Raw genomic sequence first — 27,343 nt, forward strand, 5'->3', positions numbered from 1 at the left:
GGAAGGAGGGGGTTTGGAGTTTGGACGAAAATTGTCGACTCGCGAACGTGTCGTGTTGGTTCGGTTCAGCTTTTTCATGGTTTGTGCCATTAAACGTTGCCTAAGTGTCTTGGAAGTGAGAAAACATTTCAGCCGGCAGAACATTTTTGGCAGACAGTTTACATAAATTGCATGTTGCTCCCACGATGGTAAATGAAACTGAGAGCGAATATTAAAACAAAAATGATTGCTCTGAGTCAAAACCAACATAAAGCTCACCGCCGCAACAAAAGCGTGTATGACTGCACATACGATCATGTTTGACCTCATTTATTCTGTCCTATATTGTGCGCCTGTGCCTTGTCGCAGACAGCATCTGGGCAAGTTCTTCTCACGACCCAAGGCGCTCTTGTATCAAAGCTCATCGCGACGGGACAATCTTTCAAAGTCTCGGTAGACTTTTACTTTCCACTCAAACCAATCCATACACCTCCAAAGTCGGGCGCAAAGGCATTCCCTACATTTTGTTGTATTACAACTGTCCCTTGTTTCAGCCTCGCACTGGACCACAGGTGCAAATGCAAATGTAAAACAAAACCCTCCCCCTCATGCTGTTTGCAAGGTGCCGCTACTGCTACGTGGGTGAAATGAATCGCTTCACTGTTGCGCAATGGCTAGTCGCGCAATTTTCTTCTCCACTCTGTTCCTGCTCGATCTTCCGCAGACTCACGTAGGGGAGGGGTGAAAAATTGCACGACTTTGGCGAATCGGTGCAGCTTCCCAGCACGTGTGGGTAATGTTGCATCTTTTCGATCGTCTCTCGAGCCTCTCTTGCCAAGCTTCTTCGTACCTGTTCACCCTGCCCAATGTCTCGCCTCCATTCCGCACGGCTGTCTAGGTCGACCCGGGTCAATCTCTCTTGCCGGCGTCCATTCCAACCCCTACAACGCCACCCATTACACGCTAATGCACTTCCGAAACTGCACGTACCGACTCGCCTGCCCAATCACAGTGAGATGCAGCCGAGAAACAATAGCGCGGTTTGCATTATAAGAGGAAACGAAGAGAGCGAGAGCAGCGCAGCAAACATGCAAAACAGAAAAGCCTGCTAGCCCGCGCCTGCTGCAATTGATATTCCACCGATGATGCAACTTCCATCACGCTCGCCGGATCAAGCGAAGAAGATAGTGCGGAAACCCCGAACGCACAGGAACACGACGGGGGAAGGGAAAGAAAGTGAAGTGCTCCCGCCGAATGTGGGCTACATATTGCTCCGAACCGAGCAAAGTCGGCTCCCGTCGGTCCAAGTGCGTCCGAGCTGTCATTAGACAGGCAAGGTGCATAACTCCCCACCAGCTGGAGCTGTCCTTTTCTCTTTCCGATCTCGCAACCGATCGCCTTCCGAACATTTTGTTGTAATCTTTTCTCTCGCTAGGCACCGTTCCCCTTCGCAAATGAAGACATGTGATTTGTGGGACATCGATCAGCTCGGTTCCTGATCAAGCGATTGGGAGATTTTACGGTGCGCTCTACGCACTATCCAGCACGCAACGCCTGCCGTCCGATGTGAGGAAGAAGGAAGGAAAATAGAGGGAGCGGGGATAGTTTTACCGTGGAATATAGCGATTTATTACTTCTGATTTACATAACGTTCCGTATGCGAAAAAGATGCGAGAAAATAGGAAGTCCCTCCGCGGTACCGTGAAGCGAATATGTTCGTGCTGCACATACTGAGCGCGCATGGCAATACTGCCACACGTTGCCACGGGGCTGCCAAGGAGAGATAAACGGTTTCTTAATGCTTTCCGTTGCTTGTTGCGGATCGATTAGTGGTTAAGGGGATAATTTCTTGGTCGCTGCTAATCAAACGAGATCTCCGGTGGTGCGGAAGTATGACGAAAAAGCCGATTACGATGGAAGGCAGATGTAAAATTGTAAAACGATCGCACCGATAGGTGGTGTTGTAATTCACTCGTATATTTGTACTTCTGTATCTTTTCCGTTTGTACGCTTCTCCCGACGCTGCTCCAGTGGCGCACTTTTTTCCCGTTCCCCCTGTTGACAGCCGCTGTCAGCCAACCGCTACCAGGTTGGTCCATTTGGTGATGTTGACATTTCGATGGTTATGACAGCTCTTCCCTCCGAAATAGTTATTTACAGTAGTAGCCTTTGTGGTGTTTTGATACTCCTTGCTGATCGCCGCAGTTTTGCTTCCGGTGGTATTTCCGCTGAACATGGAGCCTCTGATGGAAAACTCATTGGTGGAGGGTTGGATGGTTGCGCTTGTACTATTGACCTAGATCCACAATCTGTCATTAGTTCTGGTGTACTGCTATTTTTCGGGATGGTATTAGTTTCTGATTCCAAATTATGCGAAGTAGTCTCTCTGCCTTGCCAATAAGTGTTCCTATTTATGGGTTTTTGCATACTAATACCCACAGCGCGCATTTGATCGATGTGACGTCTCCAAGTTCGTCCATCATCTAACTCTATTTCATAATGCAGTTTACCTAATCTTGCTGTTACTTTTCCGAATTCCCATTTGTTATTTTTAATGTACTCCCTTGCAGCTACTCTTTGTCCTATTTCAAAATCTTTAGTTTTTATGATTTCTCTATTGTTCGAGTTTGAAGTTGGAATCATTATGTCAATACGGCTGCGTATTTGCCTTCCAAATACTAACAAAGAGGGCGAAAAACCAGTGCTAGGATGAATTATTTTTCTGTAAGACAATAGAATATTGCTCAACACTTCTGGAATTTCTGTACGATTACACTTTACTGCCTTCAGCTTTGATTTTAGTGTTTGAATAAAACGCTCGGCCTGTCCATTTGTCGCTGGATGGTAAGGTGCACTAAATTTATGAATCAACCCGTTTAGCTTTAAAAACCTGGTAAATTCCGTTGACGAAAATTGAGTGCCATTGTCGCTAACCAAAACCATAGGAATTCCGAATGTACTGAATATTTCCCTGCAGGCATTTATTGTGGTTTCGGTAGTCATGTTGTTGACGACACGGACCTCAGGCCATTTAGAGAAAGCATCCACTAAAATAAAAAAGTAGCTTCCCATGAAAGGACCAGCATAATCCACATGCACCCTCTGAAAAGGCCCTTCTGCTTTCTCCCAGCAATGTATCGGTACTTTTGGTGGGTTTGCTCTTGTCTCTTGACAGGGTTGGCAGTTATTTACAATATTTTCAATTTCTTTGTCTATGTTGGGCCACCAACAATAACTTCTTGCCAAAGATTTGATTCTAGAGATCCCAAAATGAGAAGAGTGAAGCTCCTGTAATACCTTTTCTCTTAATGAAGGCGGAATGTAAACTCTACTCCCCCGCATAATACAATCACTTTGTAAATCGAATTCATTTTGATCAATACCAAAACAGTGTTTCGGTAAAATTATTTTACCCGTTCTGAGGGCACGCAGTAGTTCTTCAACATTTGGGTCTACAGCTGTGGCTTTTGCCAATTCAGGAACTGTTAAAGGCAATGTTTCGATTACGTTGATCTCAACTAAATCGGAATCCTCTATTCTTCTATCAGAATCCTCTGACGGTAAAGGCAACCTTGACAATGCATCGGCGTTACAGTGGTTTACAGATTTCCGGTGACGAATGTTATAATCAAACCCTTGTAAAAAAGCTGCATAGTGCTGCATTCGCATTGCCGACATCGTTGGTAATCCTTTGGATTCTGAAAATATCTGTGATAAGGGTTTGTTGTCCGTTACCAGAGTAAATTTCCGTCCATATAAATATTGGTGAAATTTATGCACTCCGAAAATGATTGCGTAGGCTTCTTTGTCGATCTGAGAATATCGCTGTTGAGTTTTGTTTAAAGTTTGCGATGCGTATTGTAATGGCCTTTCGGTTCCATCGGCAAATTTATGGCTAAGGACGGCACCTACCCCGTAGGGTGAGGCATCTGTAGCTAATATGAGAGGAAGGTTAGGATCATAGTGTACCAGTACTCTCTCCGTTTGCATTTCCCTTTTTACCTGAGCGAATGCCTTTTGGCAATGCTCGTCCCAAACGTATGGTATTCCATCTTTTAGAAGATTGTTTAAAGGATAGTTTACAGTACTTAAATTTGGGAAGAACCGTCCGTAATAATTTACCAAACCTAGAAAAGATCTTAATTCATCTACGGATTTCGGAGCCGGCATGTCCTGTATGGCCTTAATTTTTGTATGTAGTTTGTGTATGCCATGTTTATCAACTAGGTATCCACAATATTCTATTTGATCTGCAAAAACTCGCATTTAGCTTTGTTTACTTTTAGATTGTACTTTCGTAATCTTTTTAGTACTTCTTCTAATCTTTTTAAATGGATTTCATCGTTTGGCCCTGTAATTCTAATATCATCAATAAAAGCAGTTACTCCTGGAATGTCCTGTAGAATCTGTTCGATTAACCTCTGAAATATTGCTGGTGCCGATGCCACCCCGTACATTAGTCTGGTAGGGCGGTACAATCCTTTGTGGGTTGCTAATGTTAAAATATCCCGACAATCGGGGCTTACCTCCAATTGCAGATAGGCTTGGGAAAGGTCTAATTTAGAAAAATTTTCCCCGCCTGCAATATTTGTGAACAATTCCTCAACTGTCAGTAGTGGGTGCTCGTCTACTAATAGGTTTGGATTAACCGTGATTTTATAGTCACCACATAATCTTACATTACCCCCTGATTTTTTTACTGGCACAATAGGTGTAGCCCATTCAGAATGATCCACTTTCTCTAGAACGTTTTCCTCAACTAACTTATTGATTTCATTGGTTACAGCATCTCGGACAGCAAATGCGACAGGCCGCGCTTTGATAAAAATAGGTTTTGTTTCTTTGCGAAGAGTTAATGAAGCTTGTAACCCTTCAATTTTGCCTATTCCTGCCTCAAATACTTCCGAATATTTTTTTAGTAGAGCTTCTAGTATTGAGCATGGAGTGAAATTTTCCTTTTCACAATATGAAACTTCTTGACTGGTATGCATAAATTTATTCAAATCTAACTTTATAGTTCTCATCCAGTTACGTCCAAGCAAAGGATTTCTGTCGGATTTTGTGACAAGCAATGGCAAAGGAATTTCTAAATTTTTAATTTTTGCTCTCACTTCGATCTCTCCAAGAACGTTGATAACACCGTTGCAGTAACTTTTCAATTTTACATTGCTTTTCTTCATCAATGTGTTAGGAAAACAATTTAATCTATCCCTGTTACTTATTAGTGATACTGGAGAACCCGTGTCCACCTCGAAAATAAGTTTTCTATCAGAGATTTCCATTTCCAGCAAAAACTTACCCGCCAGATTTTGCACTGCTCTCAGGTTGAGCACATCCACAACGTCATCGTCACAGGCAGGAAGATCAGGCTCGTACTCCAGTGTGTGTACTCCTGCTCGTTGTAGTTTTGTACGACACACTTTATCCAAGTGTCCCATTTTCTTGCAGTAGTTGCAAATTGCATTCCGGTGTCGACACTTATCCGCAAAATGCTCTTCGTTTCCACACCGATAGCAAGCTGTTTTCCTTTGAACCGTTGTTGGCTTGCTCTTCTTCTTGCTCGTGGTGCTGATGTGCTGAACTGGATACGCTGCACCGGCGCCGTGTATTTCGTCTGCGCCTCGATTTGACATTTCCATACTAAAAGCTATGTCCTTCGCTTTAGCCAATGTTAAGTCGCGCACCGCCGGTCTCGTAGTACAGTCGTCAACTCGTACGACTTAACAACATGCCCGTCATGGGTTCAATCCCCAAATAGACCGCGCCGCCATACGTAGGACTGACTATCCTGCTATGGGGGGAATCAATTAGTCACTGAAAGCCAAGCCCACAAGTGGGTACAGGCAGGCCTTGACCGACATCGGTTGTTGAGCCAAAGAAGAAGAAGAAGAAGTCGCGCACCTCGAGCAACCGCGATTGGATCGCACGGTTTTGGAGTCCGAATACAAATTGGTTTCTCAAGGCTTTGTCGAGGTAATCCCCAAAATTGCATGTTTGTGCTAGCTTCTCCAATTCCATTAGATACGTAGACAGTGTTTCGTTTTCAGCTTGCTTCCGATTTGCAAACTTGAAATTTTCCAAAATTTCTAAAGGGTTTGGGTTGAAATGCTCTTGAAGAATGGAAACAATTTCCTGGAACGTTTTAGTTTGCGGTTCTGCATTCTTTAACTTGTTGCACAACACGTCATAAGTAGCACCACCCATATAATGGAGAAGGTAATCACGTTTGTCTTCTTCGGAAACTCGATGGATTTTGAAGGCAATTTGCAACCTTTCCAACCATCTCTGAAATTTGCAGTTTGTTGGATCAAACGGCTCAAATGAGAACATTGTAGACATATTCGTAACAGCAGTAGTTATCCCCCGGACCGAAACAGACAGAGCGGTACCTTCACCCACACTTGAGCCGGGCACCGATGTGCTGGATGTAGTAGAACTGGATGCCTTTGGTTTTACCGCAGCAGAATGGGCCGTAACAGGGCCTCTAGTAGAAGTGTTCGAAGAAATAGGCTTAGCAGTAGCAGAATTGTCCGTAGCAAGGACGCCAGTAGGAAGGTTTGAAGAAGAATCGGCCGTAGGTGTTCCGGTACTGGCAGATTTAGCAGCAGCCCGTGTGGTGACAGAAGCAGCAGGAATTTCGGTCTTCTTTGACGCCGGATCCATGAAAACAACACAAGCTTAGTTTGCTTAGGTATAATAACGTGGTTTTCGTACTTCCTCGTCGCCAATTTGTTGTAATTCACTCGTATATTTGTACTTCTGTATCTTTTCCGTTTGTACGCTTCTCCCGACGCTGCTCCAGTGGCGCACTTTTTTCCCGTTCCCCCTGTTGACAGCCGCTGTCAGCCAACCGCTACCAGGTTGGTCCATTTGGCGATGTTGACATTTCGATGGTTATGACAGGTGGTAATACTTTTTTGACCTGTAAGAGAGCGGTACTTGTTCCGACGCAATGCGTTGCGATTTTGCCAAAATGTATGGGATTTGACAGACGCATGCGTTAACGACGCACGACGCAGCGTCAAAGTAGAAAAATTTCTATTTCGACGCACGTCGTGATGCGTCTGTCAAAATGGTTAACCATATCGGGTGAAAATCGATATTTTTCCACGTTAAATTGTTTCGAGCGCAGTTTTGTGTGTAATTGGACTACTAAATAATTTTATTGACAAAACAAAATAAATGTAGAGAAAGGAATTCCGTAATTGCTGCAAAACAGGTGTGTGCGGGTCAGTATGCAATGTGCAATAATAAAGCGAAAACATGCTTTGCACTGTTTTGAGCAGAACTGGAAATGATTTTACAGTTGTAATTTAACATTATAATCACATCAGAACCTATAAATAAGAGACATTATTGCTGTTTGTTGATGTTTTTCTTTGTAAAATGTGTTGACATATCCATGCAGAACGCAGCGAACAGATACCAGCGTGCGTCACGCAATGCGTTGCGATACGCTGCGTCGAAACAAGTACCAAGCCCTAAATCCTTGCAAAACTCCATTAGTTGATCCAGGCAACATAATGATAACCACATATTCTTCTCTGGATAACAGTTTGAATCTCATAGTGCATGAATCCTAAACTTTAAACATCCATCCAGGGCGACTGCTTACCCAAGTATCACAAATTCACTAAACGACCACTAAACGGCTTCTAAACGGCTCAAGCTCTCAACCTAAACGGAATATAAAAATACTGCGATTAGCAGACGGCAAACGACTCATGCATTCTAATAATAGAAAAAAGCTGGTGGCGTCACCTGTGGGTGGAATAGCTAGCCAGTGGAGCGTTCTTCGCTTTGAGAGCTTTCACCTTCCCTCTGTACTGTTGTTTGGTTTCGTATGAAAGTTATGCATCGCTAGAACTAGAACGGTGATACGAATCGTTTAAATACTAAACTCCAATGTAAAACCACCAGCTTTGAAGCAAGTGAGATTCGGGTAGTGGTCGTTGGTGCCCAAGTGCCACAAATCCACTAAACGACCACTAAACGGCTTCTAAACGACTCAAGTTCTCTACCTAAACGGAATATAGAAAGACTTCGTTTAGCAGACGGCAAACGACTCATGCATTCTAAAAATAACAAAAATGCTGGTGGCGCTCTCTGTTGGTGGGATACCCCAACCAGTTGAGCTTCATCGCTTGGAGGAGAGCTTTCTCATTTCCTCTGTACTGTTGTATGGTTTCGCATTGTAGTTATGCATCGCTAGAACTAGAACGGCGATACGATTGTTTAAATACTAAACTCCAATAGAAACCACCAACACTGAAGCAAGTGAGATTTGAGTAATGGCCGTTGGTGTTGATACCCACGTATCTGACCACACGACCATTCATATAGATTTTTGCTCAGAAAGTTATACAGGGTTTACCAAGTCACTTTGCGATGTGAGCTGCACAATTCATCTCACTTGAGACGTATTTCTATTCTGACGTGCTACTTCATTTGGCCCGAAATAATTTTCTATTCCGCCGCATTCTTTTTCATCCATTATATGAAGTCTTTTCACAGGGGATGTTAGCTGGAGCCGTCCGCGATGTTTACATTTTTTCAAAAATAAATTTTTGGGCTTTTAGTGCTGATTTGTGATACAAGTATGTAGTTTAACAAAGAATAGAAGTTTATCTTTGCTCCGCTGTAGCATTCTAGCCGAAAAATGGATTATTCGTTGAGATATTAGCAGTTGAACTTGCTCAGTCAAATCTGCTAATAACTCAATGAATAACCCATGTTTCGGCCTGTAAGACTATATAGGTCATGATAAGATGAAACTTGTCGAAACACATTGCAAGAAAAGGATAGCAATATAATGATGAGTTGTAATACGCCATCTATTGATCAAACCAATGAAGCTGTGGAGCTTTCATTTTTTCTATGGATATTCAATTTTCCAGTCGTTTAAGCTTAATCTGTGGCGCTTGGGTGTTGATACTCACGAATCTGGCCACACGACCAGTCATATAGATTTTGCTCGTAAATTTTTGAAGGGTACATGGGCCATGATTAGATGAAGTTAGGCGAAACACATTGCAGGAAAAGGACAGCTATATAATTATGAATTATAAAACGACATCTATTGAGCAAACCAGTGAGAGAAGCTATGGAGCTTTCGTTTTTTTTTTTTCTATTTTCCAGTCGTTTAAGCTTAATCTGTGGCGCTTGGGTAGGGCGCTATCCAAGTGCCACAAATCGACTAAACGACCACTAAACGGGTTTTAAACGACTCAAGATCGCTACCTAAACGCAATATAGAAAGACTTCGTTTAGCAGACGGTGAACGACTGATGCATTCTAAAAATAGCAAAAAAGTTTTTGCTTATTATCACTCGCGATTTAGCTTTTGACGGTTAATTTTTCCAAACCCCTCCTCGTTTCTGAATTTCCGGCCTGTCTTATTTATCTACCTGCCCAGATCGTTCTCATTTTTCTCGCTTCGCATTCTCGCACAATGAGAGCGCAGTGTGTCGGTCTGTTTTTGTTGCTTGGGTAACGCGCTGCGAACGGTGTGCGATGTTTTAGCGCCGGTAATAACATCGAATGTGTGCGCCTGCGTTTCGTGCGGTTTAACCGGCAATTGTATTGAAACTGTTATTGTTCAGAGCACCGGCATGGCGACGATGGTGAATTAATTACGCTTATCACCACACACAAGAAGTTTATTGACGATTGTTTCCTTCAGGATACGCAGGGCGTGGTAGTGCCAAAAAGTCCGGACAGTATCATAAACGAGCTCATATATGAAGGCAAGATCCTGGGTACTATGACTACGATCGGGAAAAATGGCGCCAGATTCGTTGCGGTGCACAACATTGCCGACCGGTTTCACACCGGCTACGGCGATCATCCCGACGAGGCGAAAGCGAATGCCGACGAGCTGGTGCTCAAGCATCTGATCGCACAGAACAGCCTCTCCCGCCAGCAGCTTGCCTCGTACGCACTGTACCGGCTAGGCAAGGAATGGCCTACCGTGGCCGTTATCACCTCGAACGTTGAGCAGGGCGATCTGCGGACGAGGCTGGACGAACTGTACTGGGACACGGTAAGTTGGAGGAGTGTGGCGCTGGGTGGTATGATAGATCTACTTAGAAGCTGTGCTACTGATTCATAATACGCTTCATTACTCACTAGCTGCACGGCAAACGTCGTCACCGGTCGCCCGATAGTTTGTGTTCGGAGAGTACGATCACCAGCAAACGACAAAAATATCAAACCGTGTCTGGGGTAAGTGTCGTAGAAGAAAATTGAAAAAATCGACTATTGAGAAAGTAACTCGGAACTATTTTATACAGACTAATTCGACCCCCACATATCAGGAAACTCCTACGGACCCCGAATTGATACCACCTACAGCGGTAGTGGATGGAGCGGCGACGATCGAAACGGAGGAAACTGGATCGGTATGTTGCGAAAAGCCCATAAAGCGTAGCACACTTCCTCCTAATGCGGACGAAATGCATCCATCGATACTGTTGACGCATGTGAGTACAAATCAACCCCCCTCCCCCCCCCCCCCTGTTACTCCTGCTCCATCCCCCCAATGGTCGTACCAGCTGTTTAATGTGTACAGTAATGCTTAGTTTTTTTGTCTAAAATCTGCTTTTGCCTCTCTCTACCCCTTCTAGATGCGCCCGGGCCTTCGCATAGATGATCGTCGCGCCGACGACGGGTGGATTGCGACGGTCGAGATCGATGGGCAAGAGTTTTGCGTAAATGCGGAAACGAAAAAGGAAGCCCGGATGCTCGTGTGCAAGTACGTTTGTCAGCAGTTCTTCGGAGTGGACTCAAAGTTTACGCTGAATGGTGGACAATCGTAAGATAGGCTTGCATGTTGAACTTAACTCTTTGTTTATTTTTTATACCATTATTATTAATCGTTGAACTATTTTTATGAATAAAAAGAGCATTTACTGTTGTTAAAAGTGTGCCAGAGTCTCCTTTTATTCATAAAAACCGTTCGCGTATCGCGGGCCACGTGTGTGACTCAACCTCGCTCAAGTGTGCACGCATCACGCATCTCTCAACTCAGCTGTTCTTATGAGTCGCCAAACTTTCTGATAAACAGCTGCCGCGCGTTTATCAACACTGTCTAGCGACGCGCCCGAGTGCGGTTAGTTCGTTAGTAATGTTTGCAGATTCGTCGGTGGAAGACGTTTTGGGGCTGCTGCAAGTGCGCGCGATGTGAATTGTTTGCGGGCCAAGTGAAGATTGTTTTGCGTTGCTTTCTCAGATATTTTTGTACCAAGAAAAACGCGCTGCTCATCCCAGTGGGTTTCATTTTCAACAATGATCATCCCAGTGCTATTAACGTACCTATCGACCGTGGACGGGTTTAATTTATCGCCCGACGCCAATTACGTCTTCAATCAGCCAGCTCTAAAAACGTTCATACGCCCGACACGTAGCTCGTACTTTGGATTCTCCGTCAACCTGAGAACTAGCGGGTAAGTCACTTATTCATTCCAGTTCTCGGAAACGGTAACAGTTTCTTAAGTGTGCTGCGTGTATGATTAAACACCAATATACTAGTGATGGGAAAACTGAAGTTTTCGTCGGAATCGATTTCCGATAGTAGGTCCGGAATCAGTTTCCAGAATCAATTTCGGAATCAGCTCCGGAATCGGAATCGGCTCTGGAATCAGAATCGGCTCCGGAATTGGTTCCGATATCGAAATCGGCTCTGGAATCGAAAACGGCTCTGATTCTGATCTGATTCAAGACTCGATTCTGATCCCGGATCCAACTCCGGAATCGACTCCAGAATCGTGTACTGAATCCGCCCCAGATTTGGCTCCGGAATCGGAATCGATTCCAGCATCGGAATCGGCTCCAGAATCCCACCACTACAATATACACTTCGCTTGGGCTTGCATCGGGAGACGTTGCGTGGTTGCGATAGTTATTACGTAGCCTTGAGGGTTCTGTTCTGCTGCAAGGGCTTGTACAAGATGAATAGTGAACTTGAAGAGAAATGAACAGAAACAGTGAAGCAGCTCGATGAGGTCATGGTGAAGCTTGCGAGAAGATAAACGAACATTGACCTTCGTATGATAAGTAGCATAAGGGCAACGTATGCTAGTGCATATCTTTTCGCTTTCACTGGAAGGTAAATAAACATTCTATTTAAACAAAATCAACTAAAACACTTGTTTTTGTAATTTTTAGCGTATTAGTCGGTGCACCGCAAGCACAATCGGACCTGGAGTATCAGCGCAACATCAACGAAACTGGTGCCATTTACAAGTGCAGCTTTGAAAAGCCCACCGAATGTGTACCGTACCGTCTCGATCGGCAGGGCAACACAAACTACGAGGATTACTACACCAACCATCCCGAGATACGGTCGGAGCTGAAGGAGCACCAAATGCTCGGCGCAACGGTGGATGGGCTCGGGTCCGATGGTGCGTGGTTCGTCGCCTGTGCACCACAGCTGAAGGGCAACACCGAAATAGCGTACCTGCTGCATGGAGTGTGCTACCTAACGGAAGGTGTAAAAGCGTCCGATGAGCCGAACAATCTGTTCAAAATAAAACCGCTGCGTGGGAAAGGTAAAAAAACGAAGGATTTGGTTTCAATGTAATATTTTAATCAAATGCTCCTATAAAAGCTCAACAGAGAAGGTATGGAAAGAGCTACAACTACATGTACGGTGAGCAAGGGTTCAGCCTGCACGTGACGGACGATGGCGATGAGGTGCTTATAGGGGCGCCGGGAGTGATGGATTGGCGCGGAACGGTTTTGCGCTACCGTCAGCGGGCGGCAGCCGTTCCCGGCAACGATCCTGCCAGCAGAAGCAATGTGCACCAGGAATATAACCGTAGGCGCCGTTTGACCCATGAATGCGTTGTTCCGAACCCGATCCACACCAACGTACCGGTCAACTCGTACTTCGGTTATGCGGTCAGTTCGGGTCGGTTCCTTGGCAACCACAAGGTGCTGTACGTGGCCAGCGCACCGCAGGCAAGGAGTCAGCACGGTGAGGTGATCATTTTCGACTATGCCGACAATCGCACCGTTTGGGAGACGGTGATCGTACGCTATCGGACGTTCGTGGGGCAACAGTTCGGCGAATACTTTGGGTATGCGCTGCTGACGGAGGATTTTAATAGCGACGGGCTGCCGGATCTTGCCATCGGTGCGCCCATGCACAGCCGGGCACGGGAGCATGATAATGGGGTGGTGTACGTGTTTCTGAACGCTGGTGAGCTGAACTTTGAGCTGCAGAGTAAGCTGGCCAGCTCGTACGACTTGGGGGGAAGGTTCGGCACAAGTCTGGGGAAGATTGGTGATCTCAACCGAGATGGATATGGAGGTACGTAATGTGTGACAAGAGACATTTCGGTCTTTATTATTCTAATAAATAAATAAATTCTAATATTTTTCTAGACATTGCGATCGGTGCACCGTTCGAAGAAGCTGGTGCCGTGTACATATTTCTCGGTTCAGCTAATGGGGTGCCGAGCCGTCCCAGTCAACGGTTGGTACCATCAGCTGCCCATCTACGAACGCCTTTCCGCCAACCGTACATGTTCGGGCACGCCCTCTCCCGGGGGATCGATATCGATGGCAACGGTTACACCGACCTTGCCGTTGGAGCACCGAACGGGGAAGCGGTGTACGTGTTCCGCTCGTACCCGATCGTTCGCATTGAGGCGAGAATTAACTCCACCAAGCGAGAGCTGCCCGAGGAGGGTGGCGTCTTCGAAATAGCCGTCTGCTGGTCCACCGAATATCCGGCCGGTGTAGCGTTTCCCGTTGCGCTGCAGTACACGCTGGACGTGGACAGCCAGATGGGTCGTGCATCGGTCGGTAATAGAAGTTCGCCGGAAGCTCCGCACGAAAGTGTAACAGTGTCCGGTGATCCAATCTGCCGGCAGTACAGCATCACGGTGAACGCTTCACCAACCACACTCTACAAACCGATCGCCATTGAGGTGGAGTTTGGGATGGCGGCTACGGCAACGCCACCGAAGGGGGGACCATTTTGCGATCGTTGTGCGATACTAGATCCGGATGTTTCGAGCCACGTCCAGGAACGTATTCCCTTTAAAACGGGCTGCAGGAAGGAGGTGTGTGAAACGGATCTGAAAATCACAAACATCCGATGGGTGGACATCGTACCGCCGTTTGTGGTTGGGAGCGCGAAAAAAGTGACCCTCGAGGTGGAGATTGAAAATGCCGGTGAGAATGCGTACCTTCCGCAGCTCAATGTAAGTGTGCCTTCCTCTCTTCGGTTGGTGCATCCATCCCCGTCTGAATGTGCCCAATCAGGGGCTGTGCGAGGTGAGATAAGCATTTTGTGTGGACTAAACAATGGTTTACCGTTGAAATCCTTCACGCGGATGAAATATTCCCTAACGCTTGACGTGACGCAAGTGCAGCCAGGTACTGCGTTTCTTGAGCTACGTCTGCAGGTTTTAACCACCAGCAAGGAACAGTGGCCTCGTGATAATGAAGTTGAGGAGCGGCTACTGTTGCGAGAATTTAGCCACATTGATATCGTAAGGTAGGTCGGTTAAGGGATGCAACTGTACATTTTGGAAAAGGATTGTACTGATCTCCCCTTTATTTCAGCAAAACAACTCCCCGCGAAGCGAACTTTGAAACGCTGACGGGCTTCCTGAACGTGTCCCAGCTGGTGAAGCTCCACAACAACGGGCCTAGCACGCTTAGCGGTGCCCTATTTCTTGCCGACATCCCGCTCAGCTACAGGGCGACTCACCTGGGTGGCCAGAAAAGCTGCCCAGTGGTACGGCTCGCGGACATTAGCGTGCGAAGCAGCTACAACGAGACACCGCTCGAGGTGGACTGGATACAGGCGGCCGGTGGGAAAGGGTTGCTAAAACAAACGTTTGCATTTTACTCGAAAAAGCAACCCGAACCGTATTATCCAGCGCGGGAAGCAGATGACGTTCCGAGTAACTTTGAGTTCACCGTGGTGCCGTATAACGGACACGAACCGGAACTGCTCGACGAAAAGCACCCGTATGCGCATGCTTTAGTAGGGAATGCCGACAGTGCCCGTCAGAAACGGTCCAATCTTTGGCTGGCCCCACCAACCCGGCCAAGCTCAGCTTCCATTCAGCTGGACGAGCTGCCCACCCTGCGAACCGTTCACTTCAACTGTGCCCAAAACCTATCGGACGTGGAGTGTTTGCAGCTTCAGATATGGTTACCACCGTTCCCGGTCGCTAACAAGCCGATCTACGTCGAGCTTCAGTACAGGCTGAACCTAAACGCGATCGCTGCGTGTATGCGCGAACAGAAAGACATCTTCGTTGTGCAGGCGCTGACGGATTTAGTGAAACCTTTGGACGAGCGGAAGGAAACGTTCCGCATTGCCCGAAACCACCCGTACACGGTGGTGTATCGGGATGTTAGCGTCAGCACACCGATCTGGATCTATGTGACGTCATCGTTCGGTGGGCTTTTGCTGCTGGCCGCCATCACCTACACGATGCATCGGGTTGGATTCTTTGAGCGGCACATGCGGCAGGAGATGGAGAAAATGAACCGTGAGGTAAGTGGTGATGTTTTTACTCTTTAGTATCATTTTAATGGATGTTTGACATTGTTTTGTTGTAGAGTGGCATTGTAGACAGCACGACCGACCAGGAAGAGACCGTGCAGGAGGTTTCTGAAATATAAAGTAATAGTATTTAATATTTGTATTTTGTTTAGAGATTGTTCTGCTGATAGATTTCATTTTTACAATCATCTATTATAATTTAAAAGCAGTTTTTAGAAGAGATATCCCTCGCTGTGATTGAAATGCGTTTTTTTTTTAAAGAATAAAACTATAAATAAACCTTAAACATGTACTCCATTTAATTAATTGTTTTCTCAAACATTATTATACAATGCAAAATGGAAAAAAAACTGCCGAACTCAGAGCTTTTTTTCCATGAAATTCAACTGAATTTATTCGGGAAAACTTTCGAACCATGTGGTTGTGCTTCGTTCATTTCATAGTGCATCGCTCTTTTTGATCTCAAACATGTGCTTACTAGCTAAACTTGTTATCGAACAAAAACCCGGTTTCCATTCCATTCCTCACTCGCTCTCCGTCCGAGGGCTGGGATACAACGTAACAATATCATTTTGTTTTTTATTTTAAAATTCATTTCCTTGCAACAGAGCGAGTTGTACAGCACCTCTATCCTACGATCCGATTGTAAATGTTAATGGTTTCTTTTTCTTGTTTGATTCACTCCTCATTTTTCCAATACAACCCTATTTATTGTTTGTAACGATTTATTTGTTCTACGTTTTTTATCATCTTTCTAACCTGTTTTGTATGTTTTTTCTCTCTTTCTTATCAACAAATTCCAACACTATTTCAATTACGGCAATTCTCTCATGTATCTGTGTGTGTGCGAGTCTGTTTGCTCATTTATTCAAATATTATTTAACTGCTTTATTGTTTCAACACGCACGCATTTTCGAATAAGTTTTTTTTCTTCTGATACTGATTTCGTTCAATAATATTGTCACATTTTAGTTACGACTCATGTAGGACGTTGCGTGATTGCATTCTTAATCGTGCTTGTTTATTGTGAAAAGGATTTGAGAGGGCGGGTGTTTTAGCCCACAAAAGTCCGCAGAAAAGCAATACAGCAATAAAAACCTACCCAATTTTACAATACATCTTTAACTAAACATAATATTAGAGCTTTTCGGCTTTTCGGTCTTAGTATGCGTTGCACTCATGGTGGATTAGGGTGCTTGTGTGTTGGTGTAAAGAAATAACAAAACCTGATTATCCTGATTATTCAACACTCCGGCGTCTTCAGCGTCCAGCAAGCGGAACGAAACGATCAAACAAACGATCATCCGGTTACAAAGCAACACTGTTTGCGTATTCTATGGCAGTTCCCGTTTTGTCGGCGTGTTATACACGCCCATTTCAAACTTTAAACAAGCACCAATGCCTTAAACGATTATGCTTATGAAGTGACAAGTGTCTCAGAAAAGTACAAAAAAGCTTGCACGAAACTTAAGTTTTAGAATGTATTTACACACATCTCTGCCGCGTTTTCGCTCGTGTACTAGCTTATCAGTAGAATCCAGTAGTGCAGGATAAATTAAGGATGTTTTTTTTTTTAATTATTATTATGTTCTCAGATTACACTCACTGTTGTGCAAATGCGAAGATGCGAATTCGGAGGTTACAGACAATGGTACAGTTCATTCACATTTGACTAAATGTGCGACATTGTTGACAGTGGGACTGTGCTTTTTTCGGTAGGTAAGGTTCGGAACGGTTTGATATGCACAATTGCATTAACGGGCGAGGAGGATGAGGTTCTTATATAGAGTTAAAATAGCTGAGATACACTCCAAACGCATCCCTTTCGTTCGAGCGGTTGCAATTCCAATCCTATTGTTAAAAAAAAACAACAACATATGAAACTAGCTTGTGGGTGGCAAAGAGCAACAAGAAAAAAACGCCCTCACACTCCGTACACAGTAATATTAGACGCTTTTGGTATTAAGATTACTCAAAGTACTTAGTGTTTGCAATTTGCCCAATATAAGTACATGCGCTTCCAACATTCCCACCGTGGCCATTATCATCCTTGCCACACCATCACCCATTCAAAGCGTATTGTAGGGAAGTTGAATTTCCCTCCCCTTTCCACAACGCAACCTTAAGCTAACCTAGTTACCTCTGTCGGAGGGTACAGCTAAAATCAGCACATGGTTTCATTGAACGGCGGCTCGGTATCCTCGTCCGTGCTGCTCTTGATGTTGGACGACAGCTTCGCTATCTCGTCCTGCACCAGGTTCGTGCTGATGCACGGTATCGGCGCTGCCGCATCGCGCGGTCCCTCCTCCGTGCTGGTGGAGCTACTTTCCTTCAGCCGGCTCAGCACACTCTTTGGTCCCAGCACGGTCAGGCTGTCGGTGAAGCGTGCCGACCGTGGCGGTTTGCTCGGCATCACCACCGGCGGTGCGGAACTGACCGCGACGGCGGCCCGCTCCAAACCGTCCGGAACGGAACCAGCACCACCATCTTTGCTTCCCTGCCTATCTTTGCTACCTTTCAGCAGTCCCGGCCGGCTGTCGGCCGCCGCCGAGCCGCTGCCGAGTGATGAGGTGCGTATGGTCTGGAAACCGCCACGTTCACCGTCCGATGCTGCCGCTACCGCAGCGATCGCCGGACCTGAAACCATTTCGATCACGGTTGAGTTGAGGCTCGTCTCGCCATCGATCGACAGATCGTTCGTGATCGACGAGTTGTCGATGTTGAACGAGCTGTTCGTCTCGTTCGAGCTTTGCTTGATGAACCGGTACGGCTGCAGCGAGTACTCCGTATCGGTGCTGGAGTTTTTCTGCAAGCTTTCGCACGACTTTTTGTACAGCCGGCTGGTGGCGCCTCCACCACCACCACCTCCAACGCCACCATCGCACGCGGTGGGATTTAGGAACGCAGACTGCATGTACTGCGAGTTGCGCGGCGAGTTCTGGCTGGACAGGGACAGTGGGGAATTTTTCGAATCACGCAACGAGTTCCGGTTCGAGGCCGGCTGTCGTTCGTTCTTCATTGCGAAATCTTCATGCCCGAGGCTGCTGTCCGCTAGCGAGACGATGTTCGATTTTGAGGGCGTTACTGGTAGCTCGATTGCGGTTTCGCGGCGCAACATTTTGCGCGGCCCGTGATCTTCCGGCTCCGTATCGTCGAAGTACTCGTCGCTGTCTTCGAGCGAGCAGCGCGTCTGGAACAGCCTTTCCATCATCATGTAGTCGCTGTCTTCACACTCCTTCAGGTGCTGCTTCTCGATCAGTGCGGCAAACTCTGGGTTCGTTAGCTCGTTTACATTCTTCGTGCGGTCCTCTGCAAAGGTTAGGAGTTAAAGATGAGAGTTTAAATTTAGAGGAAGACAAAGTCATTGGCTAGTAGGATCCCTACCCCGCAAAGAACTGGTAGGCGATGCTATCATATGGCAAACACTCTCGAGCTCATCCGTGATGGAGGTGTACTCGGTGTGTATCTGTAGCAGTAGATGGCGCCCCTTGGGAACGGTACGTTGTACGGCTATCGGTGTAATAATTAGAAAATTAAAAGCAAATCTTCCACAAAATCTTCAAACTATCACCAAGCACTTACGCTGATCGTTTCCACTGTCCGGTTCCGATTGGGTAATACTGTGCTGTCGCTTGGAGAAACCCATCTGGTACAGGCTGGTTTGCGATTTATTGATGTCAACCCCGCCACCGGATGCACTCTCCGAGTTTCGTCGTCCTCCGATACCTCCACCACTGCCACTGCCTGCCAGACCAGCGCCAGTCGTCTGTCCTCCTCCAGCCACCGTCGGTGCCGGACCGCACATGGACGAGTTGCGCCGTCTGCCGGCCGCCGTCCGATGCCGCAAGCTTTCGTAGTTCGGCTCCACCATATCGTCCAGCGTTTCGTCCCCGACCAGCGTCCGGTCGTCCGCCCCTTCCAGCGGCGTCAGCGTGTCCTTGCTTTCCGTGCTGGCCGTATCCTGGCGGACGTTTAGAAACGGTGGCGGCGGGGACGGTTTGACCGTGGCCGCAACCGCCTCGATTGGCGAGAGATTCTTGGGCGCGCTGCCGACCGGGAACATTTCCGAGTCCTCCGAACGGATAGAGAATTTGCGATCGCGCTCGAGATGTTGAGAGAGCTGAGAACAACAGAAATCTAATAAGTCCCGATTTCAACAAACAATTACGGAAGAAAAAAAATGCACCTGATCTGGCGACCGTTCCGCTTCACTTTCCTCCAGGACGGTGCGCACCTCCAGATGCTTCCCATCGTCAAAGATGTACGCATCGGGGCGTACCTCCGTCAGCGAGCGGTTAAACTTTTTGCGCTGCGTTGCCGCCGGCGCTGGCGGCAGGATGTAGCTGTCACTCTCCGAGATTGTACGTGTCCGATGGTCCATGATCATGCCCGCGGCCAGTCCGCCCGGCGGTAGCACCGTCCCGCTCACGTTGCCCGTCGAACCCTGCGTATCGTTCATGAGCGTGTGGGCCGACATGAACCGGTGGATCACGTCCAGATGGTTCAGTATCTGCTCGGCCGACTCTTCCACCTTCCGCAGTCGAAACTCGATGTTCTGCACGGCCGCACTCTGGATGTTTTCCTTCTGGTTGATGTCCTCGATCTTCTGCGCCATATGGTCGACCCGCTCGTCCGTGTTCTTGATGCGCTCCTCCGTCGACTGCTGCAGCAGTATCTCCTGCTCGCGGAAGTATCCCTCCACGCACTCCTCCTCGAAGTCGTACAGCCGCTCCATGTCTTCCTTTTCGAGGAACAGCTTCAACCCGTTGTCGCGCGACTCTTGCAGTCCCTTCGCCTTCCGGATCGCGTACCGGAGCAGGGAGTAGAAGTGACACAGCGCGATGAGCGGTGGCGGTAGCACTGGTTTCTGCTGGTACTCCATCACGACGGTGAAGCGCTGGAACATCCACACCTGGTGCGAGACGGCATTCACCTCGATGAAGATGTTGTTGAACACGGCAATCAGCAGATTGATGAGCAGAATGTTCGCTATCAACAGATACATCGACATGGCGATCGGCGTCACCCAGTGTCCTGTGGATGGGGTTTGAACGAGAAAGTGGGGAACAGTTAGAAGGGGAATTCCCGCCGGTGCTTTGTATTGGTTTGACGCTTCGCACTTACCCGTTACGCAGGGCGGCTGTGATGGGTCTTCGCCGCACGGTGGATCGATATCGTCGGCAAACACCTCTCCGTACAACATGAAGTACGGTTGATAGTACACATCACGCACTAGCCGCCAGCTGGCATCGTTGTTCGGGAAGAGGATGGCCTGTCGGCTTACACCAAAGCTCATCAACACCACCAGCAACAGCACCACGAAGTAAATCATGTTCTTCACCATCTTGCCCATCATCGTCACCAGTGGTCCTGGAAAGAGCGGTATGGAATGGAAACCGGTGTAAGAGTGACATCAAATCGGTAAACTTGCGTCACCCAGGTCCGATGTTGATTGCTAATAGGTGTTCGTACAGCAAACACTTTGCTTGCCTTCGTCTGCCACACTTTAGCATGTAATTAATATGTCAAACGTCTTCAAATATTGCATTACCATTTTCAGCACTACTTCGAACGACAGCACACAGACCACCTCAACCTGTGGTGTGGCAGTGGCCGGTTTTACCTACCCAAATATTTGTTTACACCTAGAATGTTCAATATCCGCAAATACCAGTAGATGCTGTCCACGCAATATATCACCCGACCGATGTCCATCGTGTACGGCCGCAACCGCAGCCCGAGCCCGATGAGGAAAAATATGATGGCGGCGGCATCGCACGGGTTCCACATGTTCCAGGCCCACACGGAAAACTTGTGCCTGCGCGGTTTTGGGGAATGCAGATGGGGTAAAAGAGAACGGAAACAAAACAAACGGGTTTGATTAATCGTAGCCGAACAGAGGATGGAAGCAAGCCGGCCTTACGGTATTGCCACCGGTTCGGATGACACGATCTCCCGTATCTTCTCACAGCCCAGTGTGGCGATGTAGGAGATGGCGTACCACTCCTGCCAGCTCGGTGACTCCTCCATCCGCACCAGCACGGTGTACGTAAACAGGACGAGAAAAAACACGTACGCCATCTGGGTGGGAACGACGATTGAGAAACATTATAAACGATGCTGGCCGGTGAAGCGAAACACTAAAACATCACTTACCGAATCGGCCCAAAACTTGGTGATGGGTGCGGTGTAAAACTCGTAGAACTTCTTTTTCAACTTCAGCGGTCGCTGCTGCCGCCCATCGCTGTCGAACAGATAGTCCTTGTACTGCGTGTTTTCCGAGTCCGTTAGGGAAACCTTGGAAATGAACGTATACAGAGCACAGCGGTGGAGTTAGTGGGGTTTTGTTGAAAGGGAACAGCTGTCCCGCTGATAAGGTGCATCACTGAAATTTTCGGTCAAAACCGTGCAATGAACAAAACAAAAAAAAAGGTTTAGTACGAAAAAGAACAAAGGCCAATTGGACTGTTAGTTAGATTTCAACTATGCCAACAAACGAAAGTGGTAAGTCGTCCCAGGTCAGGCCTCAATCCAACAGTTTTTACTTGAAAATTATATTATTAATAATGATTAATGTTAATGACACTATTTAAGAACAAAAAATGCATTTAAATACGATGTACAACAGTTACTACAAAGTACATCGAACAAATTTACAGCTGTATGGAGAGTTATGGAATTGAGCAACTTGTTATGGAATGTTCAGTCAAAGATAACTACATCTTTAACAAGATAATGAAAACAGAAATAAATATGTTCAAATATTACAAGATGAAAAAATGTTAATAAGCTATTATTAACATTTATATACGTGATAGCTATACGTGATATAAAACATAAAACAAGCAATCCAATTCAAAGAGATTCAATAAGAAAAAACCTACGCTAAAAGCTTCTTTTGGGCCATGTGTACTTAATTGTTCACTAAACTAATATCTACTGATAAAACCTTGTGGGCATGAAAGACATGAGAAAGCCGAAGTAAACTTCAAAAAAAAAAGAACGCAAAATTAAGCAATGCAATTTTTACACTAGACAACCAAAAAACCAAAAACTAACAATGAACATCATTCGAGTGGAATTGAAAGTAGTGATGCGGACTAACTTTTGAGCTCAAGCATCCGGTCAGGCCTACCTATATATGGGGAAATTGAAACGAAAAACAGGGTGTTAGGTTTTAGAACCCAAAAAGGTGTTCTTGGTTCCTCGGGGATCGGGCGTGATCTATTTGAGGATTATTGTAACGTGTCGGTTTTTTTTTTTTTTGGGGATTGTTATCGTGTGAAGGAGTGTTGTACATTGCTTCAGTGATCACTCGAAAACCAAAAACACAATAAAACTTGCTTGATGTGTATTGCTAGATGTGATTAATATTGTGTGAATGTATTGCTCCTTTATGTGTTTGGGTGAAGTGAAGTGTCTGAGGTATGATAATGTGAAAAAAAGAATCACTACAAAAGAAAATTGCACCAATGTATGCTGCCGATCGTGGTTTGTCACGATACACTACGCTAGGGAGCAATGTTAAAAATAGGCTAGAACATATCTACCAAACAAACTTCATCGGCAACACTATTCAAACTCGGTGAGCTCGGTGTTGAGAAACGCCCGACAGGGGAAGTATTTTAAATTAATTCCAAACATTTCTAGCTCAAACGCCGGTCCCGGTAACTTTTGGGATTTGTCGTCCGTTTCGTTTGTCACTTGTATACATTTATATTCATCCCTTTGGACACATAAAGCCCAACCGAAAGTAGAGCGGGTGTGTTGTTGGTCTGTTGTGGGGGACGGAAGATACGGTATTTACAGCACTACACCAAAAGATAGTCCAAAAGGATTAACGGGGCCGAGCAGACAGAGCGGGGTTTTGCGCTCTCATTAAAAACCATCCTAAACATTCACGAACCACAGACGGAAAAGACGACATCGATCCGACGAGACCGGTGGTATCATCGCCAGCTGCTAGTTTTGGCAATGCATTTGCACACAAGCAACTACTACAGAGCAAGAAGCTAGGGTTGTAAAACAGTTACTCTTTTCGACTGTTGAAGCGCAAAAGCGCATGTAGTTTGTAGGAAGAATGTTGAAGGACCGCAACAGGGGACAGTTAAAAAAGCAACAACATTCGAGGTATGCGACAACATAGAGCAACACAGTATATTCACACAGATCGACAGAGAGAGACACACACACGAACACATAGACGCTTGTTGCTGTACATTTTGCGGAAGTTTTGGGAACTTTAGGGGTAACAAGGGCTTTACAAAATGTGTACCACATCGTAAAACTCGCTGAAACGCTAGCAAAGATGCAAAAATCATAAGAAATTTAATATTGCAGCAAATGGCTGGTTATGTTTTTCTGTGGATTTTTTGTGCTGGGCGATGTGTTGTGTTTATCAGTTGCCACGTGTGTACAAGGAGCTTTGAAGATGAGGGGCTTTGCACTACTTTAAATAATTGTTTTGTAAATTTTAAATTTTCCCAGTGAGCTGCTGGTTGATGTTGCGTGTACGTGTGAGTGCAACGTATGTTTTGCTTTGTTAGTGTGAGCAGAGCAAGATGAACGAAAATGTACCATACTAAAGAACACACATTGACGTAATCAACAGTTTGATCTTCAAAAAAAAAAAAAAACCCAGTAAGGACAAATGAGAAACGTGTAAGGGTGTTTTATTAGCACTCAGGTGAGAACGGTTACGGAATCTTGATTCGTTTGCTATTAGGGAAATTAAAACTCACAACACAAAAAAAACAACAACAAAACCATACAAAACCGGAAAATGAAAAGAACACAACACACTACACAAGTTGACAGTATACTTAGCGCGCGTGTGTGTTTGAGTGTGAGTGTGTGTGTGTGCGTACGATAGCACAGGCAGCACCCAGAGCGCGGGCCACACTTACTTTTCCATTTTCCTGCACTTTGGTATCTTTCATTGAGTACGTATCGGACAGAAGCGCCTAGGATGAGAATACAGCAAGATGAAATGACATGTTCGGTTTTACTGCGCGGTACATGGGTATACGAGAAAAAAAAACAATACACCCCACCCCAGGACAAACGGTACTCGTAGAAACCCACCCCCAGGCCACCAGCACATCCAATGCCGGAAAGGCCCGGGTTTAGAAGATTGGTGGCTGTGGGAGTGTCGGTCGGGTGGGATGGGGTTAAAGTACAGAAAAACGGCACAGATACAGATTAACACTAAAAGGAAGTACACCAAAAGAAGAATGGGGACGATAGGGAGAACAATCGGTGTATATGTGTGTGGTGAAGCGGATCAAGAAGTGAAAATCGATAGAGAGAGAGAGAGAGAGAGAAAGAGGGTGCCGGAGTGGGTGTTTGGAGGATTGGAAAAGGGGGCATATGCACACATTAATCGATTGAATAGAGAAGTTGGGTGGTAGAATTTGGTTTAGCCTCCTCAGGAGCTGCATCAGAAACCCCGATATTAATATGAATTGCCAATAACGACGACTGGTGTTAAACACACATGAACCTACACGCCGAATTGTACAATTTTAACACATTTGAACACGATACTTCAATTTCTACGTCTAGTGGTACATTACTCAATACAGTTTCCATAGCCAATGTATCGCCTAATGTAAGCCACCAATGCCAATACTTCTCACCGTCAGACACTACAATTCCAAATTACTTCAAATTTTGTTCTCTTAACACGCCTGTTCTTCTCTTTTAAATACATATTAGTGGTACTAGAGCGTAGGATATGATGTACATTGAGGGTGTAGAAGATAGAATAGAAAGGTGTACTAGCAGTAGAGAGTGGAAGGAACAAAACAGGCAGGAAGAACATATATTGAACCGTGAAAGGACTCGCTACAGTAGTACAGTGAATTTGTGGAATACCTGCGGTGTTGGCGCTGCACTTTCACCAGCGGGGTTTGTGCTTTGGGTAGAGTTTGCAAGAGCTTTCTACAAGTGGGACATTTACAGTTAAACAGGCCGGGGAAGGAAAGGGTTATGGCGGTATCGGTTTTTTTTTCACCAGATACCATGTTCGTTAGTCGTGATTAGTCGTACGCATTTCATTTTTCCCCCCAAAAACCGCGTAGTGTCCCGCAGCAAGTCATTTGACAAAACGATGGTTAGGCAATTGGTTTGGTTGGTTTGGTTGGTTTGGTTTAGTAGGTAAGATGAGTTAGTTGATGGTATTAACCGTTTTACAAACACGCAGGACCACGCACAGGAGAAAAGAGAAAGAGAAAGAGAGAAAGAGAGAGAAAGATAGATAAAATTCAGTAAAACAAGGTTCGTGACCCTTTAGCAAAAGGGGAGTACAGAAAATGAGGAGCGATTGCGCCATTGCAGGTTTTTTTTTTGGTAATCAAAGGACACACGGTACACTGAGATAGAGAGAGAGAGGAGGAGCAAGTTGTTAGATGGCTTATATATATACGAAGAAAACTTCTCACCAAGATGAAGGGCCGAACGAGATTGGTCGGATTTGTGCCCTTAACGATCGCGAACTTACCTCCGCATCGGTGTCCTTCTTTTCACGATCCTCGTAATCGAGATACTGGTTTTCCAAGTGTTCCTCCTCGGTTTGAGGCATCTGCTGCAGTTCCTCCTTCGATTTGAAGTCCAGCTTGCGTACAAACGGTGGACAGAGCAGTCCACAAATAACCTAATTTGGAATGGTCAAAACCCTTTTTCATGACTTCCGAAAACACACGCACGATCTCCTTACTCCAGTGCACCTACCTTCAGGTTGGTGTTCTTGCGCGTGCGCAAACCACCCATCCACAGGTCCGCCAGAATGATCTGACTGCACGGGTGCGCCAGGATGGCACGATGGTTGGCGGCCACTGCCAGCGACAGGCAGCTCTGGCTAGACCAGGACTGCAGCTCGCATGTCAGCAGCCGCTGGGCCCGTTCCGCATCCTGCCGGTAGCAAAAATCCAGCAGCTTCAGTCCTTTGCTCTCAAACTCCTTCGCGTAGCTGCGCAGCTCCTCGTAGATCTCCGTGTCCAGATCGTCGTCCGCTGCCTCGTGTGCCATCGCCTTGTACAGCTTACAGGCCACCAGTGACTTTGCCAGCGCTTCCTCCCCGTGCGTCCACATCAGTAGCGCCATCTGTTGCCGCTTGGTCAGCACGGCCCAGATCAGCAGCTCGTTAAATGGCAGCTCAAACAGCGCCATATCGGTTGTCACCGGCAGCAGTCCCGTCACCAGACTCATCGAGTTAATGCCCGCCGAACGCTGAAACGTCGACGGTTTGCGGTGCGTGTTGACGTAGCTGTTCATGACCTTCGCGTAGATCGGGCGAAACTTGCGCCGCGTGTAATACGACCGGTACGCACCACCCATCAGCTTGTTGATCACCAGCCCAATGTCGTGCAGCGTGTACACGTACCCCTTCGGTATGTGGGGCCGGACGTCGCGCAAAATGTACCCGAGCGTGTTGGCTGGACCGTGCTTGGTGTTGTACAGCTCCTCCAACCTTGGGATCGTGAGGAACTTGCGCATCGAGACGCCGTTCTCCAGCAGCAGCTTCACAAAGTCGATCCGATCGTGCTCGAGCGCCTGCATCATCGCTTCGTCCAGTGCGCCGTGAGGCCACTCCTGCCCGTACACAAATATCTCCGACCGGGCTATGTCGACTCGGTTCCACGTCAGCGCCAGGCTGAGCTGCTCAGGTGGACTAAGGTGCTGTGATTTAAAAAGTGCAGTTAAAATCGTTTGGTCCAATTCCTGAGTGTTGCCCTCCGGTCGGTCCTGTATACGGAACACCGTGATCTGGTGGAAATAGCGGACAATAGGTAAGGTACGTCTATGAGCAAAGGTTTGAAGCTCAATCCTAAGCGT

General features: G+C 46.4%; 3 protein-coding genes across 31 annotated transcripts in view; 1 reads left to right on the forward strand and 2 right to left on the reverse strand.

Annotated features, from left to right (window-relative positions):
• Positions 1-1,945: 1,945 nt before the first annotated feature.
• On the reverse strand, positions 1,946-5,639 carry LOC120897359. The gene is made up of 2 exons (XM_040302194.1): positions 5,279-5,639; positions 1,946-2,275 (listed from the first exon to the last, which is right to left on the reverse strand). Exons 1-2 carry the CDS (start codon positions 5,616-5,618, stop codon positions 2,268-2,270), a joined length of 348 nt encoding a protein of 115 aa, XP_040158128.1. The 5' UTR covers positions 5,619-5,639; the 3' UTR covers positions 1,946-2,267.
• Positions 5,640-9,510: 3,871 nt separating this feature from the next.
• LOC120895132 (integrin alpha-PS3-like) lies at positions 9,511-15,820 on the forward strand. Of its 3 annotated transcripts, none has more exons than XM_040298202.1 (10): positions 9,511-9,602; positions 9,662-10,021; positions 10,111-10,203; positions 10,296-10,460; positions 10,605-10,792; positions 12,145-12,527; positions 12,587-13,291; positions 13,366-14,485; positions 14,554-15,499; positions 15,565-15,816. In XM_040298202.1, the coding sequence occupies exons 1-10, from the start codon at positions 9,591-9,593 to the stop codon at positions 15,625-15,627; spliced, it is 4,035 nt and encodes a 1,344-aa protein (XP_040154136.1). In that variant the 5' UTR covers positions 9,511-9,590; the 3' UTR covers positions 15,628-15,816. The 3 variants fall into 3 exon arrangements, with proteins under 3 accessions (XP_040154136.1, XP_040154135.1, XP_040154137.1); XM_040298201.1 differs by having other exon boundaries at positions 10,272-10,460; positions 15,565-15,814; XM_040298203.1 differs by lacking the exons at positions 9,511-9,602; positions 9,662-10,021; positions 10,111-10,203; positions 10,296-10,460; positions 10,605-10,792 and adding an exon at positions 10,846-11,423 and having other exon boundaries at positions 15,565-15,820.
• A 54-nt stretch (positions 15,821-15,874) lies between these two features.
• LOC120895129 (transient receptor potential cation channel trpm) overlaps positions 15,875-27,343 on the reverse strand; it is a 65,727-nt gene continuing 54,258 nt past the window's right edge. For 19 of the 27 annotated variants that reach the window (XM_040298188.1, XM_040298186.1, XM_040298187.1 and 16 more), the window contains 13 exons: positions 26,240-27,274; positions 26,010-26,162; positions 25,385-25,450; positions 24,415-24,471; positions 22,614-22,643; positions 21,665-21,805; positions 21,432-21,589; positions 21,136-21,326; positions 20,633-20,878; positions 19,695-20,542; positions 19,091-19,628; positions 18,893-19,018; positions 15,875-18,817 (listed from right to left, as the gene is read on the reverse strand). In XM_040298188.1, coding sequence (XP_040154122.1) covers positions 17,673-18,817; positions 18,893-19,018; positions 19,091-19,628; positions 19,695-20,542; positions 20,633-20,878; positions 21,136-21,326; positions 21,432-21,589; positions 21,665-21,805; positions 22,614-22,643; positions 24,415-24,471; positions 25,385-25,450; positions 26,010-26,162; positions 26,240-27,274 — 4,734 coding nt within the window. In that variant the 3' untranslated portion in view covers positions 15,875-17,672. The remainder of the gene's footprint in view (positions 18,818-18,892; positions 19,019-19,090; positions 19,629-19,694; positions 20,543-20,632; positions 20,879-21,135; positions 21,327-21,431; positions 21,590-21,664; positions 21,806-22,613; positions 22,644-24,414; positions 24,472-25,384; positions 25,451-26,009; positions 26,163-26,239; positions 27,275-27,343) is intronic. The other 8 variants (XM_040298200.1, XM_040298174.1, XM_040298179.1 and 5 more) reach the window with 5 other exon arrangements.

The sequence above is a fragment of the Anopheles arabiensis genome, chromosome 2 (genome assembly GCF_016920715.1).
Source record: "Anopheles arabiensis isolate DONGOLA chromosome 2, AaraD3, whole genome shotgun sequence".
Taxonomy (NCBI): domain Eukaryota; kingdom Metazoa; phylum Arthropoda; class Insecta; order Diptera; family Culicidae; genus Anopheles; species Anopheles arabiensis.